Source organism: Heteronotia binoei, chromosome 1, assembly GCF_032191835.1.
Source record: "Heteronotia binoei isolate CCM8104 ecotype False Entrance Well chromosome 1, APGP_CSIRO_Hbin_v1, whole genome shotgun sequence".
NCBI lineage: Eukaryota > Metazoa > Chordata > Lepidosauria > Squamata > Gekkonidae > Heteronotia > Heteronotia binoei.
Window position 1 is genome coordinate 21,238,242 of NC_083223.1, and position 24,293 is coordinate 21,262,534.

The 24,293-nt window shown below is 46.7% G+C and overlaps 1 protein-coding gene across 2 annotated transcripts in view; it reads right to left on the reverse strand.

Annotated features, from left to right (window-relative positions):
- The window catches only part of COL6A2 (collagen type VI alpha 2 chain), a 79,968-nt gene that overhangs the window by 7,386 nt on the left and 48,289 nt on the right, over positions 1 to 24,293 (reverse strand). Inside the window, exons 20-28 of one of the 2 annotated variants that reach the window (XM_060232151.1) lie at positions 23,913 to 23,948; positions 22,397 to 22,459; positions 17,766 to 17,828; positions 16,463 to 16,498; positions 15,518 to 15,563; positions 14,293 to 14,445; positions 11,429 to 11,881; positions 10,879 to 10,917; positions 5,080 to 5,492 (exon numbers count right to left, since the gene is read on the reverse strand). In XM_060232151.1, coding sequence (XP_060088134.1) covers positions 5,197 to 5,492; positions 10,879 to 10,917; positions 11,429 to 11,881; positions 14,293 to 14,445; positions 15,518 to 15,563; positions 16,463 to 16,498; positions 17,766 to 17,828; positions 22,397 to 22,459; positions 23,913 to 23,948 — 1,185 coding nt within the window. In that variant the 3' untranslated portion in view covers positions 5,080 to 5,196. Of the gene's footprint in view, positions 1 to 5,079; positions 5,493 to 10,878; positions 10,918 to 11,428; positions 11,882 to 14,292; positions 14,446 to 15,517; positions 15,564 to 16,462; positions 16,499 to 17,765; positions 17,829 to 22,396; positions 22,460 to 23,912; positions 23,949 to 24,293 lie in introns of those variants that run through there. The other variant, XM_060232143.1, reaches the window with a different exon arrangement.

Sequence of the window (24,293 nt, forward strand, 5' to 3'; positions counted from 1 at the left end):
TACAGAAGATAACCATGTTGGTTCTACAGTAGAAGAGGTAGATTCAAGTCCTGTGGCAGCTTAGAAACCAACAAGATTTTGGGGGATCTGAGCTCTTGAGAATCAAATTTGAAAGTTTATACCTTGAAGAGCTCTAAGGTGCTACTGGACTCGACTTTAGCTTGAATGCTCGTGTATTCAAACAGGGGTTTCCCTTGATGGAAAGTGAGGCAGAGAGAGGGTTTGGGAACCATTGGGTGTTTTTACATTGTTTGATCCAGAGTTTTAGAGTCTTCAAATTGCCTGCCACCATTCCGCTTTAATTATTTTCCTTTTACATTGGTAAATTTACTCTGCTCATTTTGCGTAGCCAAATTTCTATCTTTCCTGCTGAAAGTGTTTCAATTTGGGGGGGAGGGTCTCTGATCAGAGGGCAGCTGGAATACCAGCGCTTAGTTAAATGTATACGATTGCTTGGAAATCGTGTCAACACTACAAAAACAATACAAATTTAAATTACAAGCTGAGGCAAGCAATGATATGTGGATTTCAAGTGCTGTCAGTTCCCATGCAAATTACTGCACCTTGTGGCTTTTGGAGGAGTTTTTTTAAAATGCATGAAAACTTCTACAATACAAGAAATGACCAGATCAAAACTAGTTTCAAGAAAAACGTTGCAGAAGCAGCACCAGAACTCATCTCACTGAAACAAATGTAGATGCTTTGGGCAGCAACAATGCAAAACTGTTGTGAGAATGTTAGGTAATGTAAAAGATGAGTTTCCAATGCGATGACAGTCACAAACTGTCAGTATAAAAACACCCATTATCCGCACCAGCAGAATGACAATATCTGCTCTGAGAATCAAACCTTCTGGATTCCAGGAGAATCTCTACTCAGTATGCTAAGCCAGTGATGGAGAAAGTCACTCAGCACATTCAACACATGTTGTAACCAATGTTCCCTCTAAACTGCAGAGTCTTGTGAGTAAAAATTCTACTTTGTGAGCTACTGGTATTAAAGTTGTGAGCTACTGGCATTAAAGTGGTGAGCTGCTGCATAAATTAGTTTGCTCTGGGGCTATCCTTCCTGAGCTAAGACAAAAATGTGTGAGCCGGAGGCTAAAAATCTGTGAGCTTGCTCATGCTGACTCAGCTTAGAGGGAACACTGGTTGTCACTGAGACGCTTCTAGAAGAGTGAGGGAAAACACCAGTCCAGACCAGCACATTGCTCTCTTCACATTAAAAGTTTAATTGGAATATGGTTTCTTCTCATATACTTTATACAAACAAGATATGGGATATACCATCAGCACTAGTTTGTACAGGCCCACAGAATTCTACATAATAAGGATGATCTACAACAGAATTGCTCCAAGCAGCTTGCGCTCTGCGAGTCAGCTCACACTAGGCACAGGTCCAATGACTACAAGAGGAGGCCTTCTTCTAAAAGTGGGGAATGACCGGGCAGATCTCCAGTTTCACAAATAGCTCAACATGTATTCTGATCTAAAGCCACTCGCCATTCAAGCATTCGAATGACATGGTGCATTGGCTACCACTATGCATTGTGAATTTGCAGGAGGAAAGTCTCATTTGTGTGTGTGTGTGTGTGTGTGTGTGTGTGGAATGTCAATGAACTTGGTTTTTGAGTCCATCCTCATTTAACAGAGATAGGTCAAGATGGGTAGCCATTTCAGTCTGTCTACAGCAGTACCTGAAGAAGAAAGTAGTAACACGCAAAAGCTCATACCCCCTGCCACAAATTTTGCTCATCTTTAAGGTGCTAATAGAGCTAATGGAAGAAATACAGAGAGAGAGAGAGAGAGAGAGAGAGAGAAAGGGTGGTTTCACACTGTGAAATTGACGCAATATTATCCCATCGCCAAAAAACCCACTTGAATTTGGTCCATTTCCGGCAGGGCTTTTTTTGTAGCAGGAACTCCTTTGCATATTAGGCCACAACCCTCTTATGTAGCCAATCCTCCAAGAGCTTACCGGGCTCTTCTTACAGGGCCTACTGTAAGCTCATGGGGGACTGGCTACATCGGGGGTGTGTGTGGCCTAATATGCAAAGGAGCTCCTGCTACAAAAAAGCCCTGGTTTCCGAGTTATCCAACAGCCGCTGTTGAAGTGGCAGGATCCCGGCAGCGGTCCGTGGTTGCCTATTCACACTGCTAGTGCAGCAACTACGGACCCGTGCCAAATCTTTCTTTTACATTATACAGTTCAGCAGCATTCCAGATTCCATTGATAATTTCCCACCGGGACTATGGGTTGTTGTTGGGTTTTTTAAAGTCATCCGGTGTGTGTGCTCAAGCAGAGAAGCGCACAAGCGCTCATCTGAGAGGGGTTACGGGAAACCCCCCCCCCCGACCATGCCAGAAACGGTTTGGCTTGATCAAACAGTTCTTCCGCTTATGAGTTGCACCCGGGCATTCAGACAGCTACTGATTATGTGACCTAGATGCAATTCAGAGGGAAACTACCGGGAAAATCCAGCTGGCTTTTAAATCTGGATAGGAGACATCTGGAGACGGGGTGAGAATGGGTGCGACTCAGAGGGCAAATGTGGTGTGATCATGTGCTTTTAATCCGAATGGGTGGCGGGGCTAGGTTGGGCCAAATCTCTTGTGTGAAACCACCCAAAGAGAGAGATTGAACTAAATTACTGACAATGAGAATGGACTTGAAGAGCCAGTATTGAATTTTGGATTCCCCGAGCAGAGGAAGGTCATTTGAAATTAGGTTGTCCAGCAAGCAATGGATGATCTGACGATTCCACTGGACCACTTCCTGTTAGTGATGGCTGGGAAACCCATTGCTGCCTGGATCCCTTCAGAACACACTTGCTTCCTCAACACTCACCAAAATCAATGCTAGTTAGAGAAGAAACCACTTGTTTGACTCCATGCTGGCTGTTTTTCACTTGCTCAGAAGCCACGTGACATGAAATGAAACACATACTGGATGATTGCCAAAACGAAAATTCTGGAAGATTTTGGCTGACGCATTTGTGGCTTCCAGTTCCTTCCCAATGTACTATACATTATTCTGTTGGAAGGCATAAATTAAAAGCCCCATCAAGGGGCTACTTTTGCTACAAGGTGCAAAAATATACACTTGCTACGACAGCACTGCTGCGAACTGCTAATATCCGAGTTAGCTTAATTCTTACTGGCTTGTTTGGGCCGCCCCAGCTACAATATCCTGTTTATATTTTGCTTACTCAAGGGATAGCTCTAGTCCCCAAGATATAAATTTTCCATGGAGAAGTTTCTCCCCCACAACCCAAATCGTTCTTTTATATTATGCAGTACATCAACAACCACTGAGATTCCAGCTTCCATTGATAATTTCCCACTGGGACTATGGGTGGTATTAACTAACAGGAAGAAAGTGCAAAATGGGAACACCCATCGATACAAACAGAATAGCCAATGGACAAAGAGGAATGTCTAGAGTTTGCTAGGAATGGTCCCTTTTGCTCCCCCCAGTTCTCTGTTTCAGTGGATTCAGAGCTGGGCTTGGATCAGGGAGTTTTGGATTGCAGTTTTGAATTAGAAGCTCTAAAGACCACAGAGAGCTTTAGCATGAAGAGAGAAAAGTGTTCCAGGCGTGTTGGAGGTTCAGTTGAACACACATTTCCAAGCACCTTGGAAGGCAACAGGTGTGTGTTCAAAACCACTTCTGCAGCAACTTAAAATCTTCCACCTGTCATCTCCTTTAGCATCATGGATTCCATTGAATTAGCTAGGAAAGCCCTTGCAGCTAAAACTGGCAGACCCAGCAATTTCCAGGCAATAGAATAAAGGAACACCCTGACCTGGATGGCCCAGGCTAACCAGATCTTGTCTGATCTCAGAAATGAGGCAAGGCTGGCCCTGGTTAGTATTTGGGAGGGGGGTCACTAAGGACATCCAGGGTTGCTACATAGGGGCAGGCAATGGCGAACGAACCACCTCTGAAAACCCCACAGGGTCGCCATAAGTCAGCCGTGACTTGACAGCACTTTCCACCTCTAGCTTAGAACCACATTGCCATGCCTGCAGCTCTGAAAGACCAGCTGATGGCATGGCAAGGCTCTTTTTCTAGCAGGAGCTCCTCTGCATATTAGGCCACGCCCCCCTGATGTAGCCAGTCCTCCTGCAGCTTACAGTAGGCCCTGTACTAAGAGCCCTCTAAGCTCTTGGAGGATTGGCTATGTCAGGGAGGCGTGGCCTAATATGCAGAGGAACTCTTGCAAGAAAAAGAGCTCATTGGCGCCCATGCTGCTGATGTCATTGATTCTAAAAATCTTGGCCACAGTGGCCCCTGAGCAGCTTTCCATCTGGTAACTGTGAGGGTTTAGAGAAGTAGTCTTGGGCAAGTATGTCATGAGTGCTCCTGTGTTCCTCCCACTGCTTGGCAATCCAAAGAAGTGAGAAGCAGGTGTGGTTTGTGTGCATGGCTGCTACTGCCACATGATCAGAGCCTGTGAGGGGTCATGGAAACAAAGAGAGCAACCAGTGTGGCTTATGGCACTATTAAAGAGCTCCCCATGCAAGTGTCCTTATTCCAACCTCCATCCAGGGAAGGTCAAGGAAAAATGCTGACCCTTATACTTTTTGCATTGTGTGTGTGTGTGTGTGAAGTGCCATCAAGTAGGAAGGTTGCCAGCTCTGTGTTGGAAAATACCTGAAGACTTTCAGTGGTGGATCTGGGAAAGGGTGGGGTTTGGGGAGGGGCCACAGCGTGGTGCAATGCCATACAGCCCACCCTTCCAAGCAGCCATTTTCTCCAGGGGAGCTGATCTCTGCCAGCTGGAGATCAGTTGTAAAAGCCGGAGATCTCCAGGCCCTACCTGGAGGCTGGCAACGCCACTCCCATCCAAGTACCAACTCTGCTCAGTTTCTGAAATCTGACAAGATCAAACTATACCCTACCATTCCACATCCTTTCTTTACATATTGTGTTGCGTTATTCAACGAATGCATACGGTCTTTAGCACAGCCTAAATCCTAGGGATGGAGCTGAATTGCTACTCTACAGTCAGCTTGCCTTCCTGCCCCTATAAACTTCATTTCCTCAAAATATAATAGCTAGAAGTTCTAGAAGTTTCCACTGCTGTAATGCCCTAGTACTAATGGGAGTTCCAGGAAGATTTCTAATAGTCAAGTAGCTCTTCTGACTAGCTTTATGCTGCACAAAGCCAAACCAAGAAGCACAGAAGCAGTCTCAACAGAGGCCTAGTACAGTTTCTGGATCCCCCACAATCTCTCTGTGCACCGTTTTGAAAGTGTCAATGAACAGGTCCATCCATTCCTGCCGCTCATGTCCTGTGGCAAACTTGGCTTTTTCGGCCGTATAGGCCAAGATGGCCACCAGCCTGGGGTACGAGCTGGGGTCCTGGGCCACCTTCGTGAAGTCCAAGTACTGGGCGATCATGGGTTTGCTGGTGGGAAAAGTTATCTTGATTCCCTCTTCCATTGGGCGGGAAGTAACTGGGTTTTCGATCCCAGGGTTCCTCCCACCTGCAAGTGAGTTCCAAAAGAATATTTTCAGGGCTTTCGAGAATGCCACGGACCTCTGATTTCTACGCACTTTGATTTTGCTAGTGGGTTTAAAAAGGACAGGGCCTCAGATGAAGCCAAGGCAGGTATATCCAGGGCAGAACCTAGTGGGTTATGGTCAACCTGGCACTAGGGGTGTGCAATCAGATAAACAGTTTGCAAGCCCATTCTTTTGTGATCTCACTGGGGCAATTTACTCACAGGAGTCGCAAGACTTCAGACTAACAGAAAAATGAAAGTAGTGAGCAGAGCAGTGTAGGGGTGGAGTTTTCCTTCATCACATAATCAGGTTCTAGTTAACTCTTTATTCTCTCTTTTACTATACAAATGACTTCTGAAAGGAATGCAAAACAAACAGAGGGACTGATCTCCCTCTCTCTCTTCCTCTCTCCTGGACTCACTGGGAAGAGTCACTTGGCTCTGCCTGCTTGCCCCTCCCCCAGCTTTAGTCTTGCTGAGATTTAAAGGCACACACCCCCCTTCCAAAACACAAGCAGTTTGCAAGTTTCTAAACCTGCCGAGATGGAAAGGCACATCATAGCACAGGGAAGGGTCTGCAAAACCGGGGGATCCCCCACCAGGACCTGGGGGCTGGCAAGCCTACCCAGCCCTGTCAGACCAGTACTAGCTGATTATCAATCCTGTGCAAGTGATCCTACCAGCTTGTCTGATTTGTAGCGTTCCAGTATATATTCCGATTTACAGTATTCTGCAATACCTGGATTCCCAGTATTTTTAGCCTGTGGGAACTTTTGGAATTCTGACATAGAGTAGTGGTTAGGGTTAGGGTTTGTGGACACAACCACAAAATGGCTGCCGCAGGAGGCAAAACTAATGACAAAATGGCTGCCACAAGAAGTAGTGCCAGCCCCAAAATGACAGGGAATGGGGTCCTGCATAGCTGAAAGCCCTGCCCACTTTCTAAAAACAGTTGGGGGTAGAGTTACCAGCTCCAGACTGGGAAATTCCTGGAGAGATAGAACCTGAGATTTGGAAAGGGCAGGGCTTCAATAGACTTGGGGATGGGAAGACACCAAGGGTGCGGGGGAGTGAATGCCTTCACTTGGGTGGGTGGGAAGGCAGCAAGGGTGTGAGAGCACTTGCCCAGAGCCTCCTTCTAGAGCCCGTTGTATTTTTCTCCACAACAGGCCTTATTCCTAGTATTTAATAATGAGGCTTCTACAATGACAAGGTAAAATATTCCTAACAATCACACCCCATGCAAACTCTATGCCCTTTCTATGTCTTTCAAACATTGAGTTGTCCAGTCCATTATTGTCCTTTCCATGTGAAGGAACAAAGGAGGAAATATCCCCCCCCTCCCATTTGAGGAATGGCAATTTAAGGAGCAAAACGTACCCCATTCACTGGATTAACTGCGCAACTGACAATGCTGTCCCAAGCAGAGCTATAGCTTTCTAAAGACCCTGAAGTCAGTGGCCACAAAAGGGTGCAACTCCACTTAGGACCCCAATATTCATGGCATGCAGACGTTTTCAGTGCAGTTTTGCTTTGCTTAATTCCACTGTTGAGCTTCACTTTGAATTTTGCATGTGAACAAATACTCAAGTCAAAGCAAAACTGCTCTGAAGCTGGTGGTCTGCTGGAAAGAAACTTGCATGGCATCTCCACTGAATTGCAGGCTCCACCCCCTCCACCCAGGTTTCCTTCTTATCCATTCCAACTTTGGACTCATCAAGGTTAGCCAGTGAGAACAAAAGACTTGCCTTCCACTGCATCATTACAAGCCATACAGGTGGAGCAAGTTGTTCAATGCCCTCTAGTGTTTGGATAAAGTACTTCTTCAGCCCCTTCACTGTCACAATGGCCCATTTTAACTAGCAAGCCCTCAACATTCTGCCCCTTCAGCTGGCAAATCCTCAACATTCTGCCACCAACTGGCAAACCCTCAACATTCTGTCCCTTCAGTTGGCAAACCCTCAACATTCTGCCCCTTCAGCTGGCAAATCCTCACCAACTGGCAAACCCTCAACATTCTGCCCCTTCAGCTGGCAAATCCTCACCAACTGGCAAACCCTCAACATTCTGCCCCTTCAGCTGGCAAATCCTCAACATTCTGCCACCAACTGGCAAACCCTCAACATTCTGTCCCTTCAGTTGGCAAACCCTCAACATTCTGCCCCTTCAGCTGGCAAATCCTCACCAACTGGCAAGCCCTCAACATTCTGCCCCTTCAGCTGGCAAACCCTCAACATTCTGCCCCTTCAGCCAGCAAACCCTCAACATTCTGAGCACTTCCTTGCTCTCCAAAAAGGAAACAATGATTTCGTCCATTCCTTGAAGGAGAGAAGGCAAGATGCTCCGATATGCTGTTCCCCTCCAGTGCACATCTATCCTGAGTTCCCCCCTAAAAGCAGCAAATGATTGACTCTCCTTTCCCTACTATAGGAAAGCCATCCCTTGATATGCTGGGATTCTGGGGTCAGACTGGAGCTAGAACAAATATAGCAAAAAGGACATGCTTCTGTATAAGGAGTCTTTATGGCTAAAAGGAAGGCACAGCATCTTCTGTATTCACCTTTAGAGGTCTAAAGTTTAATTTTTTTTTAAAAAATAACAGTAATATATATACAAGAGCAGGGACAGAAAACCTGATTGCTTTTATGAACAAAGAAAGGGTTAAATTCAAAACCTAAATAGCAATTGCACTTTTGAGAGAAAGACCAGTTGAAATCCTGGTTAGTTAAAATCCAATAACTGACATAATTTGCATCCCTTCTTTTAGCAGAGCAGCGTTCTGATCTCATCATTTTTGTCTCTTTTTTTCTGTCAGTTATAAAATTCAGAGTTTCTCCTAAACTGATCCCCCCCCCCCCCCAGGCTTATGCTCCTCTTCTCTGTGGGGCTTCCGTTGGATTTCACGCTATCTGCCCTGGGGCGGCAACTTGCTTTGTCTTTTTCACGCGGCAAACAGAAATCGTTTTTTAGAGGATCTTGCTTGCTGCGCGAAAGAGGCGGAGCAAGTTGCAGCCCCGGGGCAGAGAGTATGAAATCCAATGGAAGCCCCATGGAGAAGAGGAGAGTGAGAGCGGCATAAGGATAGTGGGAAATCAGTCCTGCTGTTCATTCATAAGGTATCAGCAAAGACAAGTTCCTCATACACCAATCAATCACTCTGATTTTACAATGCTGAGCATGCTCCCCCCTCCCTTGATTGAGAGTTGTGACTGTGTTGTGTGGCCAAGGACAAACTGCATTCTAGGACAGACCATGAGGTTTGCTAAAATAAATTCAGGAGTTTATGTAAGTGGGTCCAGCCAGCAAGATGCGGAAGACAGAAGAAACTAGGATTGTTCTGTTCACCCTGGCAGTAGACAACCACTAGCTGTAAAAATGGCTGTTCTGAAAACTGTCAAAACTATCTGCCCCAAATCCACCTTGCAGCCATGGTAAATGCAACAATCCTTACATTTGCCCAAATGTAGTACGCACCACAGCTGTATCTATTAAATACTTACCTGATGTCAATCTCTGGCCCAAGAGGACGGGATGTTACCCCCAGAAATGGAGCCAGTTTGAGGGTAGAAAACCTAAGGGCCAAGCTAGCTGTGATGGCGTCCTTGTGGCCACCACCATTCTAAAGCCATTTTAAATGTTGTGATTCCTCCCCCACCCCCGGTGGCTGATGGGACCCCCGATATGGTTGCCATTCCCTGGTTGGGAACAGGGGATCTCCCTTTTGAGGGGCTTCTGCCCACCATCACCCAGCTAGCCAGTGGGAGGAAATCCCATTCCCAAATAGCATCGGTGCCGAAAATAAACACAATGTGCTGATGTCACACGGAAGTGACATCAGCAGGGGTGGTATTCTAGCAGGAGCTCCTTTGCATATTAGGCCACAGCTCCCTGATGTAGCCAATCTTGGCGCTTACAAGGCTCTTTTTTATAAGCTCTTGGAGGATTGGCTACATCAGGGTGTGTGGCCTAATATGCAAAGGAGCTCCTGCTAGAATTCCACCCCTGGACATCAGGACACCAGGGATGTCAGCATGGTGATGTTCTTTTTTGGGGATAAAACTCCATGATTTGAGGTTGATTTCGCAATACAGTTTTGCCCCAAAACAACCGCTTTGCTGAGGCAACATCCTGAACATGCTGACATAACTTCTGTGTGATGTCAGCACATCGCGATGCTCCATCCAACTCCCAGAAGGTTCCCTCCCAGCTCTCGCCGGCACAGCATTTGGACCTGGCAACCCTAGACCCACAACATGGCGCTCTTGTTTCTCCCACCCTTTCAAGCGTTGAAATGGCTGCCGGGCGGGGGGGAGGACAATGTGGCCATTTTGACACTTGATAAGGTGCAGTTGGGGAAGGAAACAAGAGCACCTCAGCCCACTGCACTGCGGACTCAGTGAGGACAGGGCCCTCATGGCATTTCCAAATGACTCTGAAATGTGGTTGCCAAGTCCCCTGCAGCTTCCGGTACCATAGTTTTCCCTCCCAAATTGCTAGAGAGTCCGGGAAAACCATAGAGTTTTCCCAGAAGCTCCTAGAGCGGCTGGCGCACGACGTTGCTGGTGTGATGACATCACTGCAAGTGACATCATTGCACCAGCGACATCGGGGGAGGATCCCCTCATGCCGACTCAATGGGGGCCGGTGGGTTGGGAACCTCCAGGGCGGGGTAATCCCCGCCCGGCCCGGGAACTTGGCAGCCCTACTGTGAAACGGTGGCAATGTCTTCATGACAGTCATGTCTAGTTTGGCCCTGAGTGATGAGGAGTGGAAGGGTTTTTTGGGGGGGGAGGGAATGCCCTTGTGGTGTCAAGTTTGACCTGGCAGAACCACATCAGCAGAATGGGTCATAATGCAAAATATGTACTTGCTTATGAAGATAACTTGCAAAGACAGATAACTGACTGGGAAAGAATAATGGTGGAACAGAAAGTTCTAGTCAAAATAAATTCCCCCCTTCCCTTTTCAGAACCTCTCACACGAGCCCTTTTCAGTCATTACAGTGTTGATCTTCCAGCCTCCCATAAAGGGAGTACCCACAATCCTCCTAATATACCTATTTTGTATGAACAGGACAATAATAACCCATAATATCCAGCTGAGGTATGCATGAACTCTTACCTTTCATAATATTGGTTTCCAACTGTGTATGTCTGAAGCTGGAAAAACGTATGCCTTGCCTTACTCACACAAAATGGCAACTGTACCCTTTGAAAATATGGCCCACAGCAAGATCTCTTGAACTGGGCAGTTGGACTGGCAAAACTGTACCAACTGAAAAGGGCTAGTTTGACTTCCTTGGGCGCTTTCCACATTCTACAACAACAACTGTGGTGAACGTAGGACTGGTCATTCCTGGATTTTTTACCTGTTTGGCAGGGCAATTCAGGACAGACAATCTGAGGATCTGAAATGAGAAGTGAAAACATTAGACAGGGCTGTGAGGAGAAAATGTCTCCCTAACTGCTGCAAACAAAACAGAACATTCTGGCCCAGTAACACCTGCGACGTCACCCCAGAGTTGGAAATGACTGGTGCTTGCACAGGGGACTACCTTTACCTTTTTACACCCCCCTCTCCTCCCGCTGTGCCCACACAATCTTATCCCATGCATATGATCTCATAAACTGTGAAAAAAATATTTCTTTTCTGAATCTGAAATGATGTCAAATAGAGTAAGGCCTAGTAATGGACTTGCAGAATCACACAGACACCCCTCTCCCCCCCCCAAAAAGTGCACTCTTTCCCCTCACCATTTCTATCTTTTCCAAACTAGGCCTGATCCGCTGGGCATGTTTTAACTATTATTGTAAGCTGCCTTAAACCAAGAGGGAAGGTGGGATATAAATGTTTTCATAAATAAAAACAAATTAGATCTATTCTCTTCAGTGGGACCCTCGGAGGCAGTGATGACAGACCTGGACAGAGTTCGTGCTCCATGTTGTCAATGAACTCTTCGGCCACCAGCTCCGTAAACAGCTTCATCTTCTGGACTCTGCCGGCGTTGTCACAGGCGATGGATGTCAGGGTCTCGTCCTCCTGGGCCTTGTGGAACATGTCGCCAATCCCGATGGCGGTGACGGTGACATCCCCGCCACAGAGGGCCTGCAAGTGGGAGTCGTTGTCCCGGGGGTCGTGGCGCCCATCGGTCACCACCACAGCGAAGACCCGGGCTTTCTCCCGCCGGCTTTCCTTGATGAGCTTGTTGTAGGCAAACTGAAGCGCCGAGAGCGTCCAGGTGCCCCCTGCGATCCACTCAAGCCTCTTCACCGCCTCCTTGAAGCTGGAGAGGGAGTCGATGTGCTCGTCATTGAGCTGGATGGCTTCGAAGGTGCCCTCGTGGCTGTACTGTACCACCCCGACCCGGGCCCCTGTCAAGGAAACCACACCGTCCTAAGTAAAAACAGCTTCTTGGCTTCCTCTCCAGGCATTCACCGTCACACCGCCCCACAAGGCAGCCTGCCGAAATCTGTACTCACAACTACCCTGCAGCCTGCTGAAATCTGCACTCACAGCCAATGTTCCTTTTAAGCTGGAGAGTCTTGAGAGCAAAAAATTCTACTTCATGAGCTACTGGCATTAAAGTTCTGAGCGAGCAGTTTGGCTACTGCATAAATTAGCTTGCTCAGGGGCCATTTTTCCTGAGCTAAGACAAAAATTTGTGAGTCAGAGGCTAAAAAACTGTGAGCTAGTTCACACTAACTCAGCTTAGAGGGAACACTGCTCACAACCCTGTTCACACCAGGGGCAATAATCAAACTGAGCAGGATGGGTTTATCAGCTTAGGGAAGAAATGAAGTATTGACAGTCTTTTTTAAAGTCTATCCTTGATTTTGTGCTAAATTTAGATGTTTATTGTTTTAAATGGCATTTTCTTTTATAATATAATTGTATTGCCTCCTACTTCCTACTATCAGGATTCTTATCAACAAATGCCTAATAAAGGTTTCAGTATCAGTAGGCAGGGGTGGAATTCTAGCAGGAGCTCCTTTGCATATTATGCTACACCCCCCTGATGTAGCTAATCCTGCAAGAGCTTACAATAGGGGAGGGACGGTGGCTCAGTGGTAGAGCATCTGCTTGGGAAGCAGAAGGTCCCAGGTTCAATCCCTGGCATCTCCAAAAAAGGGTCCAGGCAAATAGGTGTGAAAAACCTCAGCTTGAGACCCTGGAGAGCCGCTGCCAGTCTGAGAAGACAATACTGACGTTGATGGACCGAGGGTCTGATTCAGTATAAGGCAGCTTCATATGTTCATATGTACAAGGCTCTTTTTTGTAAGTTCTTGGAGGATTGGTTACATTAGGGGTGTGTGGCCTAATATGCAAAGAAATTCCTGCTAGAATTCCATCCCCGAGTATCAGCCAGGGGGCAGTCATGTCATTTGAAAAGGTGTCTGGAACACGGACTTTGGATGGGTCTCTTGCTACCCCAGCATCTCACAAATCCAAAGAGAGTGGCATGCAATAGAGCCCACCTGCATTTCAGGCTCATTTCAGACACACAAGGGTGGCAACTGCTTTGCCCAGAGCCACAGTCAGGTGGTACAGAGAGAGGGTAGCATAGTGGCAGAGGCCAGATGGGAAGGCTGCCTTCAGGCAGAGGCAGGAAATTTTACCTGTCCTTCATGCTGACACTTGGAGCAGACAAGAAACAAGAAGAGATGCTCCAAAGATTAATTTTTTCAAATGTCATTGCAACGTCATTGCAAATGGATCCCTCATGATCTTTGCACATGCTCAGAGAGCTCAGGGGCAATGCTGGATTAAACCCTGTGGAGTAAAAATCTCCCCCTTGTAAATTATCTCCTAATATGCTTTTAATTTTATCAACCAACAATTTTAATTAACCAATTTTATTACACAAAACAAACATTAACAACCGGGGAAAACTGGGGGCGGGGAGCCAACCCGGGCCCCCTAAAGGTGCGGGGGCCCAAAGGCCAGTGCCTACTCTGCCTATTTCTTAATCCGGCCCTGCTCAGCAGAAGATGTGGGTTCGTTTGTTACATGCAGTGAAGTCTGGAGAAAATAAGAAACAGCGAGAGCATCTCCCGCTATTTCTCCCCTTCTCCCTTCACCAGGCCAAATGAGAGAAGTTCAAGCTTCTCCCACAAACCCTTTGCGCATGGGGGTGAGCACAAACAGAGGCTAGCTAGGAGGCCAAGCTTTCTGTGGATCCATGGCTACAAATGAAGATGATGATAGTGATTAATAATAACCAGGGCTTTTTTTGTTGGAGGAACTCCTTTGCATATTAGGCCACACACCCTTGATGTAGCCAATCCTCCAAGAGTTTACAGGGCTTTTAGTACAGGGTCTACTGCAAGCTCTTGGAGGATTGGCTACATCAGGGGTCCTAATATGCAAAGTAGTTCCTGCTACAAAAAAGCCCTAACAACAACAACAGAAAAAGTACATTACATACAGAATAATCTCTTTTTTGGTTTTTTCCCTTCCCCATTAAACAATACAAACTTCCAAAGCAGAACAATCTCATCCTTTCTTCTGGCTTCCAGGGTTGTCACAAGGTGAGTCAGGAATATCCTGAGAGTTTCAGAGAAGCTAAGAAGTGTCCTAAAACCCACATTAGAGCACACAGCCCAGTGCAAAGGCAAATAGCCTGCACACCTGGAAGCTCAGAGGTTTCCCTTCACAAAAAAACACACAACAGTAAAGCTCCCAGATCTTTCCATCTGAGAGGCCTCTGTTGTGGTTGGGGAAAGAAAACATGTACCAGCTCCTGATGTTTCGCTGTGGCATCCAATGCCGTCGCACCACTGACCTGTCTCCGATTTGGGATCTTTGGCAATGGAACCCAGCCTGCTCACGACGTTGATGACAAAGTTCTTCTCCAGGGAGAAATTGGTGTAGCCGATGCTCTCTGAGCTGTCTATGATGAAGACTATGTCCAAGGGGCCACAGACCTTCTCACAGTCTATGGAGAAGAGAGACCAAGTAGTCAGAGGCCTTACATGCACGGGCCAGAAAGTCAGGAGGTCAAAGACAAAGGAGAGGTCACTACCAGGGCTTTTTTTATAGCAGGATCTCCTCTGCATATCAGGCCACACTCCCCTGATGTAGCCGATCCTCCAAGAGCTTACAGGGCTCTTCATACAGGGCCTACTGTAAGCTCCAGGAAGATTGGCTACATCAGGGGTGTGTGGCCTAATATGCAAAGGAGTTCCGGCTACAAAAAAGGTCTGGCACTACATCCTTCTTTACAGACAGGGAGATGCTTTGCCTCAGTTACTTGCACCTGCTGAAATCCAGCGGAACAGAGATTGGCAGGGAAACAGATGATTTGGGCAGGGAAATGGCGGTGCTAAACCTGGCTCATCTACAATCCCCAAAGCCCTCTCTAGGCCGCTATGATCCTAAGCAGGTCTACTCAGAATCCTGCTCTATCAAATGGAGCTTCCTTCCAGGAAAGTGTCCTTAGAATCGCACTGCAAAGGACAGATGAGACCAAGAAACATGTGGAACTGGCAGTGACCAATAGAAGCCTCCCCATGACCCTTTTCTGCTAGCAAAATTGCATGGAGAGGGAATGAAGAATCCCTTCCTACTGCTGTGTTGCACTTGGGAGCAGATTTGGGCTCCCATCCTCCACTATTTTTCTTGGGAGTAGATCTGGCCCCACACACTAGTTTTCTCCTACCCAAGTCGCATTTAATGTCTAATCTGATCAGACCCTAAAACCCAGCCAGGGGCCTCCTAATCAGAGTTATGCCCTTTTAAGTCCCTTGACACCAATAGGCTTCGACAGGTGTAACTCTGCATAGGATGGCAGAGTGTGCAACCATTACTATGCACAGAAATTTATCAGCACCGTCTTCTTTGGTGCTGTTTCTCGACTTGTTAACATCCAGTTGCACGTCTCTATACCACAGAATGGCTTACGAAAATTGACTGCATAACGACAATCAACCGGTTGCACGTCTTCAGCCGAAGGGATGGGTGGGTCTCAAAAGCGAGGGAGTTCTCAAAAGCACAAAAGGGAAACTAACCGCAACAGCCACAGGTCTCTCGGATGTAGGTCATCACATCACAATCCTATCAACAGAAGACAGAAAGGAAAGCATTGTGTGGGCTGAATCTCACCTGGTATGCTGGGTGTGGCATCAGGACACCTTCCAGTAGGACCTACATCCTACTGGGTTAGCTGTGTGGCCAAAGACATGGCTCCTTAAAGACTAATACATCAGCCTTTAAGGTGCCACAAATTAACTGCATAACACAAGGCCCTTCATGTTTTTGTTTCTCTACAAGGCCCTTTGTGTTTTTGTCTACCTTCACAATTTCTATTGAAATTCAACGGGCCAAAAGAAATTACACCAACAATGTCTCCAAATTCTGCTTATGGTTATAAATGGAGGCTTGCTACAGATTTCTTGGTGCTTTGGGGGGGGGGGGCAACAGTGGGAGGGCTTCTAGTGTCCTGGCCCCACCAGTGGACCTCCTGATGGCACCTGTATTTTTTGGCCACTGGGTGACACAGAGCGTTGGACTGGATGGGCCATTGGCATGATCCAACATGACTTCTCTTACGTTCTTATGATTTTGCCAGGAATCTCACCCACATAGAATGAGAAGCAGTGTTTGGGATGCCTTACGAATTACGATTACCGTTTTCGCACACAGCTTACCTCGCAGTCACAATCCTGTTCCCTCCGCAGCGTCTGTCGGATTTCCCACCATCTGCGCCGGAATTACAGGAAGTGCCGCAGCTTTTGCGCAGCAAACGTAAACTGGGTTTTAGCGGTTTACGTTTGCTCCGCAAAAGCTGTGGCACTTCCTGTAACTTCGGCGCAGATGGTGGGAAATCCGACCAGACACTGCGAGTTAAGCTGTGTGCGAAAACAGTTGATATTCCCCAACCAACTAGCACCAATGTGAAGTGGACAGTCTCTGAGGAGGAACTGTCAGTCAGAGCAGCCAACTGGGAAACCTACCGTTAGGCCGGGATCTCCAGGAGAACCGGGGCCTCCCTGTAACGAAAGGAAGAAGAGAACATGGATGCTTTTGCAGCAGGGGCTATGCTTCTGCCAAGTTTTTGCAAGTAAAGGTGAAATGACCCCTCAGAAGTCACCCAACTAATGGCAATCCCAGGAGCATGGAGTTTTCAAGGCAAGAGATAAACACTGGTGGTTTGCCATTTAACTTCAGCAGCTATAGTCTTCCTTGTGATCTCCCATCCAAGACCTAGTCCTAACTGACCCTACTTAGCTTAGATTACAGGGGTGGCGAAACTGCAGCTCAGGAGTCCCATGCAGCTCTTTCACATATATTGTGCGGCTCCTGGAGGTTGAGGAGGAACTTAATACAGGCTTACTCTCAAGTAGGCGTACTTAGCATTGGGGCTTTAGTCAGCCTCTGAGCGCTGTCCTATAGGTAAGCGACTATTTCTGCCATGTGTGAAGTGAGCAAGGAGGGGGAAATAGGCAGGCTCATAAGCTCTTTTCCTCCACCACAGAGGTCACCTGGAGACTTAGAGCAGGGAAAGAGAGTGCAATAGCCAAGGGAGCCATTCAAAGGAGAGACGAAATTAAAGAGGGCTGCACAAGGTTTCCCTGAGTTTCATAGCATTTGTAGGAGCTATATTTACTAACCTTAGTGTCAAGGCAAAGAGACATGCATAATGATGCAAATGGTGGTCAGTGATTTATATCGTACACATGTATCTCCTTTTCCCACTGGTGCCAAAAAATAATTCCCTAACCTTTTCCTATGCTGATCTTATGGGGACTGTTACTCCCAGCTTTTTTTTTTTTTTTAAAAGTCTCCTTCTAGCACGGTCGTGTTGTAAAGTGCATACATGTGTACTTTATCTTTCTGTGCTAAGAAAGTATTTGGTTATGCCAATAAAGGTGTGATTGACTGATTGATTCTTTTGGTCATACTCTTTTGGTTCAAGCAACGTTCCCTCTAAGCTGCAGAGTCTTGTGAGCAAAAATTCTACGTTGTGAGCCACTGGTATTAAAATTGTGAGCTACTGGCATTAAAGTTGTGAGCTACTGCATAAATTATTGTGCTCTGGGGTCATCCTTCCTGAGCTAAGACAGAAATGTGTGAGCTGGAGCCTAAAAATCTGTGAACTAGCTCATGCTAACTCAGCTTAGAGAGAACACTGGTTCACAGGTGTCCATTTTTCTACACAAAGCTGGTGAAAATCCTGAGAATCAACCCCAGAACACCCACGAAGAGGGGGCACAGAATGGTTCTCATGACCTCCCCCCTAACACAGAGCTGGAGTACCTCAGGGCCCAATTCACCAGGAGGTCCTCTGGGTCCAGGTTCACCTTCTGGTCCAGCATCAGCCTAGAAAGACAGAAGTGGATTAATGGGTATCCATATTAGTGTCTGCAAATCACAAATGCATTCAAGTGAAAATTGAAGGCTGTTGACTTCCCTGGAGAACAGTTGAATTTCTGCATTTCTGCCATTCCTTCCCCCCCTCCTCAGCCCATTTACTTCTGGTGGTGGAAAGTACCATCAAGTTGTGGCCAATCTATGGCAACTCCATAGGGTTTTCAAGGCACGAGACATTCATAGGTGGCTTGTCATTGCCTGCCTCCTGATAGCAGCCCTGGACTTCTTTGGTGGTTTCTCATCTAAGCTGACTAAAAATGACTGACTCTGCTTCGCTTCCAGATCTCACGATGTTGGGCTAGGCTGGGTTATTCAGGCTGAGGCCTATTTGAATCTATGATGTCTAAAATATTACCAGGTTCAGGTGGGTAGCCACGTTGGTCTGAAGCAGCAAGACAAAGTTTGAGTTCAGTTTAAGACCAGTTCTGTAAACCTCCATTCCAATTAGACTGAGGAAGTATGTGTACATAAGAAAGCTCACGCTTTGAATAAAACCTTGTTGGTCTGAAAGGTGCCACTGGACTCCCAATGTTTGATATGGATGAAAAGCCAGTTGTTTTAAAAAAATACAGGCCATGTGGAGACCCCAGACTGAGGTGATGTTGACTAGGCCCATTGTTGATCCTGGTTGCCCAGGAAACGGTGACACATCTGGCTTTGTGATGCTGCCCCCTGCTGGTTTTCTGGGCAGTTGGGACCAAGTAGGCGGCAGATGAGCTGGTCAATTAGAGAGCTAGGGAAAGCTCCTCTGGTTATAAGTTTATTTATTTATTTTATTTTATTCGATTTATATCCCGCCCTCCCCACCGAGGTGGGCTCAGGGCGGCTTACAACAGAAAAAAAAGCTAACAGAGATCAGTTTAAATACGTTAATAATTATACAATAAAATACACAAAAACCTAAAAATACATAAAACTCACATCGATATACACTATGCTACCTTTCCTTAAATCAGTCTTTCAAATTTTCCAGTATTCAATAATCTGATGTTCGAGATTTAATATTCAGGCATTCCGATCACAATTAATTATATGCCAACCGGAAGAGGGTTGTTTTACAGGCCCTGCGGAACTGTTCAAGGTTCCGCAGGGCCCTCACCTCCTCCGGGAGCTGATTCCACCAACAGGGAGCTGCAATCGAGAAGGCCCTGTCCCTGGTCGCTTTCAGACGGGCCTCCTTTGGCCCAGGGATTGTAAGGAGGTTCTGAGACCCCGACCTCAGCACTCTCTGGGGAACATGTGGGGAGAGACAGTCCCTAAGGTAGGCAGGTCCCAGACCATAAAGGGCTTTAAAGGTCATAACCAGCACCTTGTACCGAACTCGGTATGTTATCGGCAGCCAGTGCAGTTCCTGAAGCCCCGGCTGAATATGCTCCCGTCTAGGGAGCCCTAACAACAGCCAGGCAGCGGCATTCTGCACTAGCTGCAACTTCCGGGTTCGGCACAGGGGCAGCCCCATGTAGAGGGCATTGCAGTAGTCCAGCCTCGAGGTGACCGTTGCATGGATCACTGTTGCCAGGTCGCCGTCCTCCAGGAAAGGGGCCAACTGCCTTGCCCGCCTAAGATGAAAAAATGCGGACTTGGCAGTGGCTGCTATCTGGGCCTCCATAGTTAGAGTAAGCTCCAGTAGCACCCCCAGGCTCCTAACCCTGTGCGCCGCTGACAGAGGCACACCGTCGAGTTGAATAGCTTTGTTTTATTTTGAGTTTCCTTAAAGTTTAACAGGTAGGTATATTCAAGTGGATAGCCATGTTGGTTTGAGCCCAAGGGCACAAACAATCAAACAAAGTTTGAGTCCAGTGGCACCTTTAAAGACCAACAAAGTTTTATTCTGGGTTTAAGCTTTTGTGCACATGCACACAGTGTGTCTTGGCAGTAGTAGGTGTAAAAAGGGATCTAGGGGTCTTAGTGGACCATAAACTGAACATATCAGCAGTGTGATGTGGTAGTTCAACAGGCAAATGCGATTTGGGGCTGTATCAACAGAAGTAGCAGTCATTTTGTAGAAAAATAGGTGGTGGAGCTCATCCAGCTGCACATACTATTCAATGGACAAGGAGGTGGAACTCTCAGAAAGGTGCAGGAGCTATGCTCCTGTGAGCTCCCACTGAACCTGAGGCCTGAACAGAAGTATAGTTTCCAGATCTTGTGAAGTGATGGTTATCTCACCTAAAGTATTGTGTTCAGTTTTGGGTGCCACAATTTAGAAGGATATAGGCAAGCTGGAAAGTGTCCAGAGAAGGGCAACGAAGATGGCGAGGGGTCTAGAGACCAAGTCCGATGAGGAAAGGTTGAAGGAGCTGGGTATGTTTAGCCTAGAGAGGAGATGATTGTGATATGACCACCATCTTCAAGTACTTGAAGGGCTGTCATACAGAAGAATTGTTTTCTGTTGCCCCAGAAGGTAGGACCCATGGTTTGAAATTAAACCAAAAGAGTTTTTGGTTAAACATTAGGAAGAACTTCCTGACAGCTAGAGCAGTTCCTTAGCGGTTCCTCACAAGGTGGTGGGATTTCCTTTTAAACAGATGCTAGATGGCCATCTGACAGCCATGCTGATTCTGTGAACTTAGGCAGATCATGAGAGGGAGGGCAGTAAGGGTTGCTTCAGTGCTTAGTTCTTCTTGCTCCTTTTTACATGCCGAAGGAAATGTTTTTCTCCAGGCCTTTTCTCCAAGGGATTCTGGAGGGTTTTTTCTTTTTTTTTTGACAACTTCTGGGCATGGAACAGGGATCACTGGCCATGTGTGTGGAAGGAATTTGTGAATTTCCTGCATTGTGCAGGGGGTTGGACTAGATGACTCTGGAGGTATCTTCTGACTCTGTGATTCTAAGGCAACTCATAGAATCCATAAACACAATAAAACAAAATTAATAACGAAGAAAGAGAAGGAAAATGTTTGCCTCTCTCATTCTTGGCCTGTCCTCAAAGTGGTGACATCTCACAGTGTTCTAGAGTCCAATGGAGCAACAGAATGCTTTTAAGGTGAGTTCCCCAGTTCACGCATATCTGTGAGTTGGGTCAGGCACCCCTTTCATTTAATAGACTACAGGGCTTTTTTTTTTTAGCAGGAACTCCTTTGCATATTAGGCCACACACCCCTGATGTAGTGAATCCTCCAACACCTTAAACAGGCCCTCTTGGAGGATTGGCTACATAAGAGGGGTGTGGTCTAACATGCAAAGGAGTTCCTGCTACAACCCCCCCCGGCTAGTCTGTAAATACTGGAAACATAGACTAAATGGAAGACTTTTACTGGTAAACAGCCCCCCCCCCCCTTTTTAGCAGGAACTCACAGGAACGCACTTACAGCTGGCTTGGTGTCAGGGGTGTGTGACCTAATATGCAAATGAGTTCCTGCTGGGCTTTTTCTACAAAAGCCCAGGGTAAACAATGGTGATGTCAGGGTGTGTGGCCTAACATGCAAATAAGATCCTGCGGGGCCTTTTCTACAAAAAGCCCAGCGTGAACAATGGTGATGTCAGGGGGTGTGGCCTAATATGCAAATGAGTTCCTGCTGGGCCTTTTCTGCAAAAAAAGCCCTGCGCAAACAATGGTGATGTCAGGGTGTGTGGCCTAATAGGCAAATGAATTCTTGCTGGGCTTTTTCTACAAAAAAAGCCCTGCTGGTGGTAAGTCTGTTGTCTCCACTGAGGGGAGAGTAAACAACTTTTAACCTTTAAAACAAAGCCAGCAAATAATAAACAGGATCAGAAATGCTTCTCAATCTTAGGACCTAGAAAGGGTTAAAAGTAAGATTGGGTGAAGAAGGGCGGCTCAAAATACTGTTGGGGGTGGATGTGCGATAACAATATTTTTTGTAGCCAGCACAATGTGTGACTGCACAGGTCTTTAGACACCATCGTAAGCCAGTCTGGAACAGGGCATGCCCAGATTTCCTACAGACTCATGTTCATAAAGACGTGTGAACCTTATTTGTGTAACACTGGTGCCTTCTGAATCAACTGTCCCAAAGCAATTCAAAATCCATGTGGGAAGGAGAAATGTCTGTGGGAGACATGGGGGTATTCTCTTGTTTTCCAGAGTAATCTTGAGCCAAATTCCTGACAAGTGGAATGGCTTCATGCAGTCTTTTCCTTTGGACGTGGCTTTTTGTGTAGCAGGGACTCCTTTGCCTATTAGGCTGTATACCTCTGATGTAGCCAATCCTCCAAGAGCTGACAGGGCTCTTAGTACAGGGCCTACTGTAAGCTCCAGGATGATTGGCTACATCAGGGGTGTGTGGCCTAATATGCAAAGGAGTTCCTGCTACAATAAAAGCCCTGACTTTGGGATATATTCTGAGATGAAGGGTCACTTGCACCATTGAACCCCCTCCCTCCCTCATGTGCAAACAAAGAGAGGTGCATGGCAACATGAACTGGGAAGCAGCTATCAATGCCTTTTGCATATACAAAAAATGTCCATGAGGTCTAGATGGCACTCAGCCTCATCAAAGGTTGATACTGCCTTACTGTCTACAACAAATAATGGGATTGTAAAAGGATCTACTTACAGGTTCACCTTTCTCGCCTTTTGAACCTGGAGGGCCTTTTAGTCCAAAGTCGCCTCTTCCGCCCTGTTTCAAAAAATGGTATCAAGAGTTAGGATGTCTCTGGGTTTTATTTTCTGCTCCCCACGCTCCTCTGTGTCAAACCACCACATTGTTTCCTTTCACTCATCGAGGGACATTTCCATGGGTCTGTTCTTGGTGCTTCTACATTAATAGGGTCAAGCAAATTGGAGATACACCAAGTGTATTGGATGGAGAAGGTAACTTTTCATGAAGAAGAAGAAGAAGAAGACTGTAGATTTATACCCCGCCCTTCTCTCTGAATCAGAGTCTCAGAGCAGCTTACAATCTCCTTTATCTTCCTCCCCCACAACAGACACCCTGTAAGGTAGGGCTGAGAGAGCTTTCTCAGAAACTGCCCTTTCAAGGGCAACTGCTGTGAAAGCTATGGCTGACCCAAGGCCATTCCAGCAGCTGCAAGTGGAGGAGTGGGGAATCAAACCCTGTTTTCCCAGATAAGAGTCAGCACACTTAACCACTACACCAAACTGACTCTCCAATTTGGTGATGGAGGGAAAAGGTCATTTATGTTGATGGCACAATCCATGCCAATGCTGGTTTATTGAATATCACAGTAGTTGTGGGAATCTTTCTAACAGAACTAGCATGAGTACAGTCTAAGTCTGGGGTCCCAACATTGTGCCCATGGGCACCATGACACCTACTGACAACTTTCATGGCACTCACCAACTTTTTTTAGAAAGTAGGTGTGGCCAAGTGGGGCACTTGCCCTGCAGATCTTATGACTATCCACTGGAGATCTGGTCGGCTGGGCAGATTAAAATAATGTTTCAGCAGCAGCTGCCCCCACAGAATTGGTTTTACTGTCTCACTCCTCTTTCCCAGTGTATTTTTTAAAAAAACATATCCCCCTCCTCCCCTGTACTTACTTCCTATGTGTGGTTGGCTCGGCATCTGATGGCAGCCATTTTGTGGTTGGCTTGGCCTCTTGTGGCAGCCATTTTGTGATTATGTGCGCCACCTGTGTCAGAATTCCAAAGGTGCCCACAGGCTCAGAATGGCTGGGTACCCCTGGTCTAAGAAGCAGTCCTGCAAGCATTGTATGCACTCCCATGAGAAGAAGAATTGCAGATTTATACCCCGCCCTTCTCCTTGAATCAGAGACTCAGAGCGGCTTACAATCTCCTATATCTTCTGCCCCCACAACAGACACCCTGTGAAATGGGTGGGGCTGAGAAGGCTCTCACAGCAGCTGCCCTTTCAAGGACAACTCCTGCGATAGCCATGGCTAACCCAAGGCCATTCCAGCAGGTACAAGTGAAGGAGTGGGGAACCAAATCCAGTTCTCCCAGATAAGAGTCCGCACACTTAACCACTACACCAAACTGGCTTTCGAGTTTGAGGGCTGTACAGAGAAGTTTATCAGCTACTCATTGAAGAACATCATTTGTTATCATAATTTTCAGCTGAAGAAACAGACAAATATATCATACTCTACCTCCAATCCTTGTACACCTTTCTCGCCCTTTTCACCCTGAGAACAAAGAAAAGCTAGTTAGAGTTTACTTTTGTGTGGCCATGAGCCTACTCTGAGGTAACACCAAAAGGCTCGTGAATAGACAGAACTCATGGAATAAGGGGACATGTCCTCTTACACAGAATAGTATCTGGTGAAACAACAGGAAGCAGAAGAGAGGAATAAATTTACAATTTTCATAATGGATTTTTATGGAGGCTTGAACATATGAAGCTGCCTTCTACTGAATCAGACCCTGCGTCCATCAAAGTCAGTATTGTCCACTCAGACTGGCTGCGGCTCTCCAGGGTCTCAAGCTGAGGTTTTTCATGCCTATTTGCCTGGACCCTTTTTAGTTGGGAC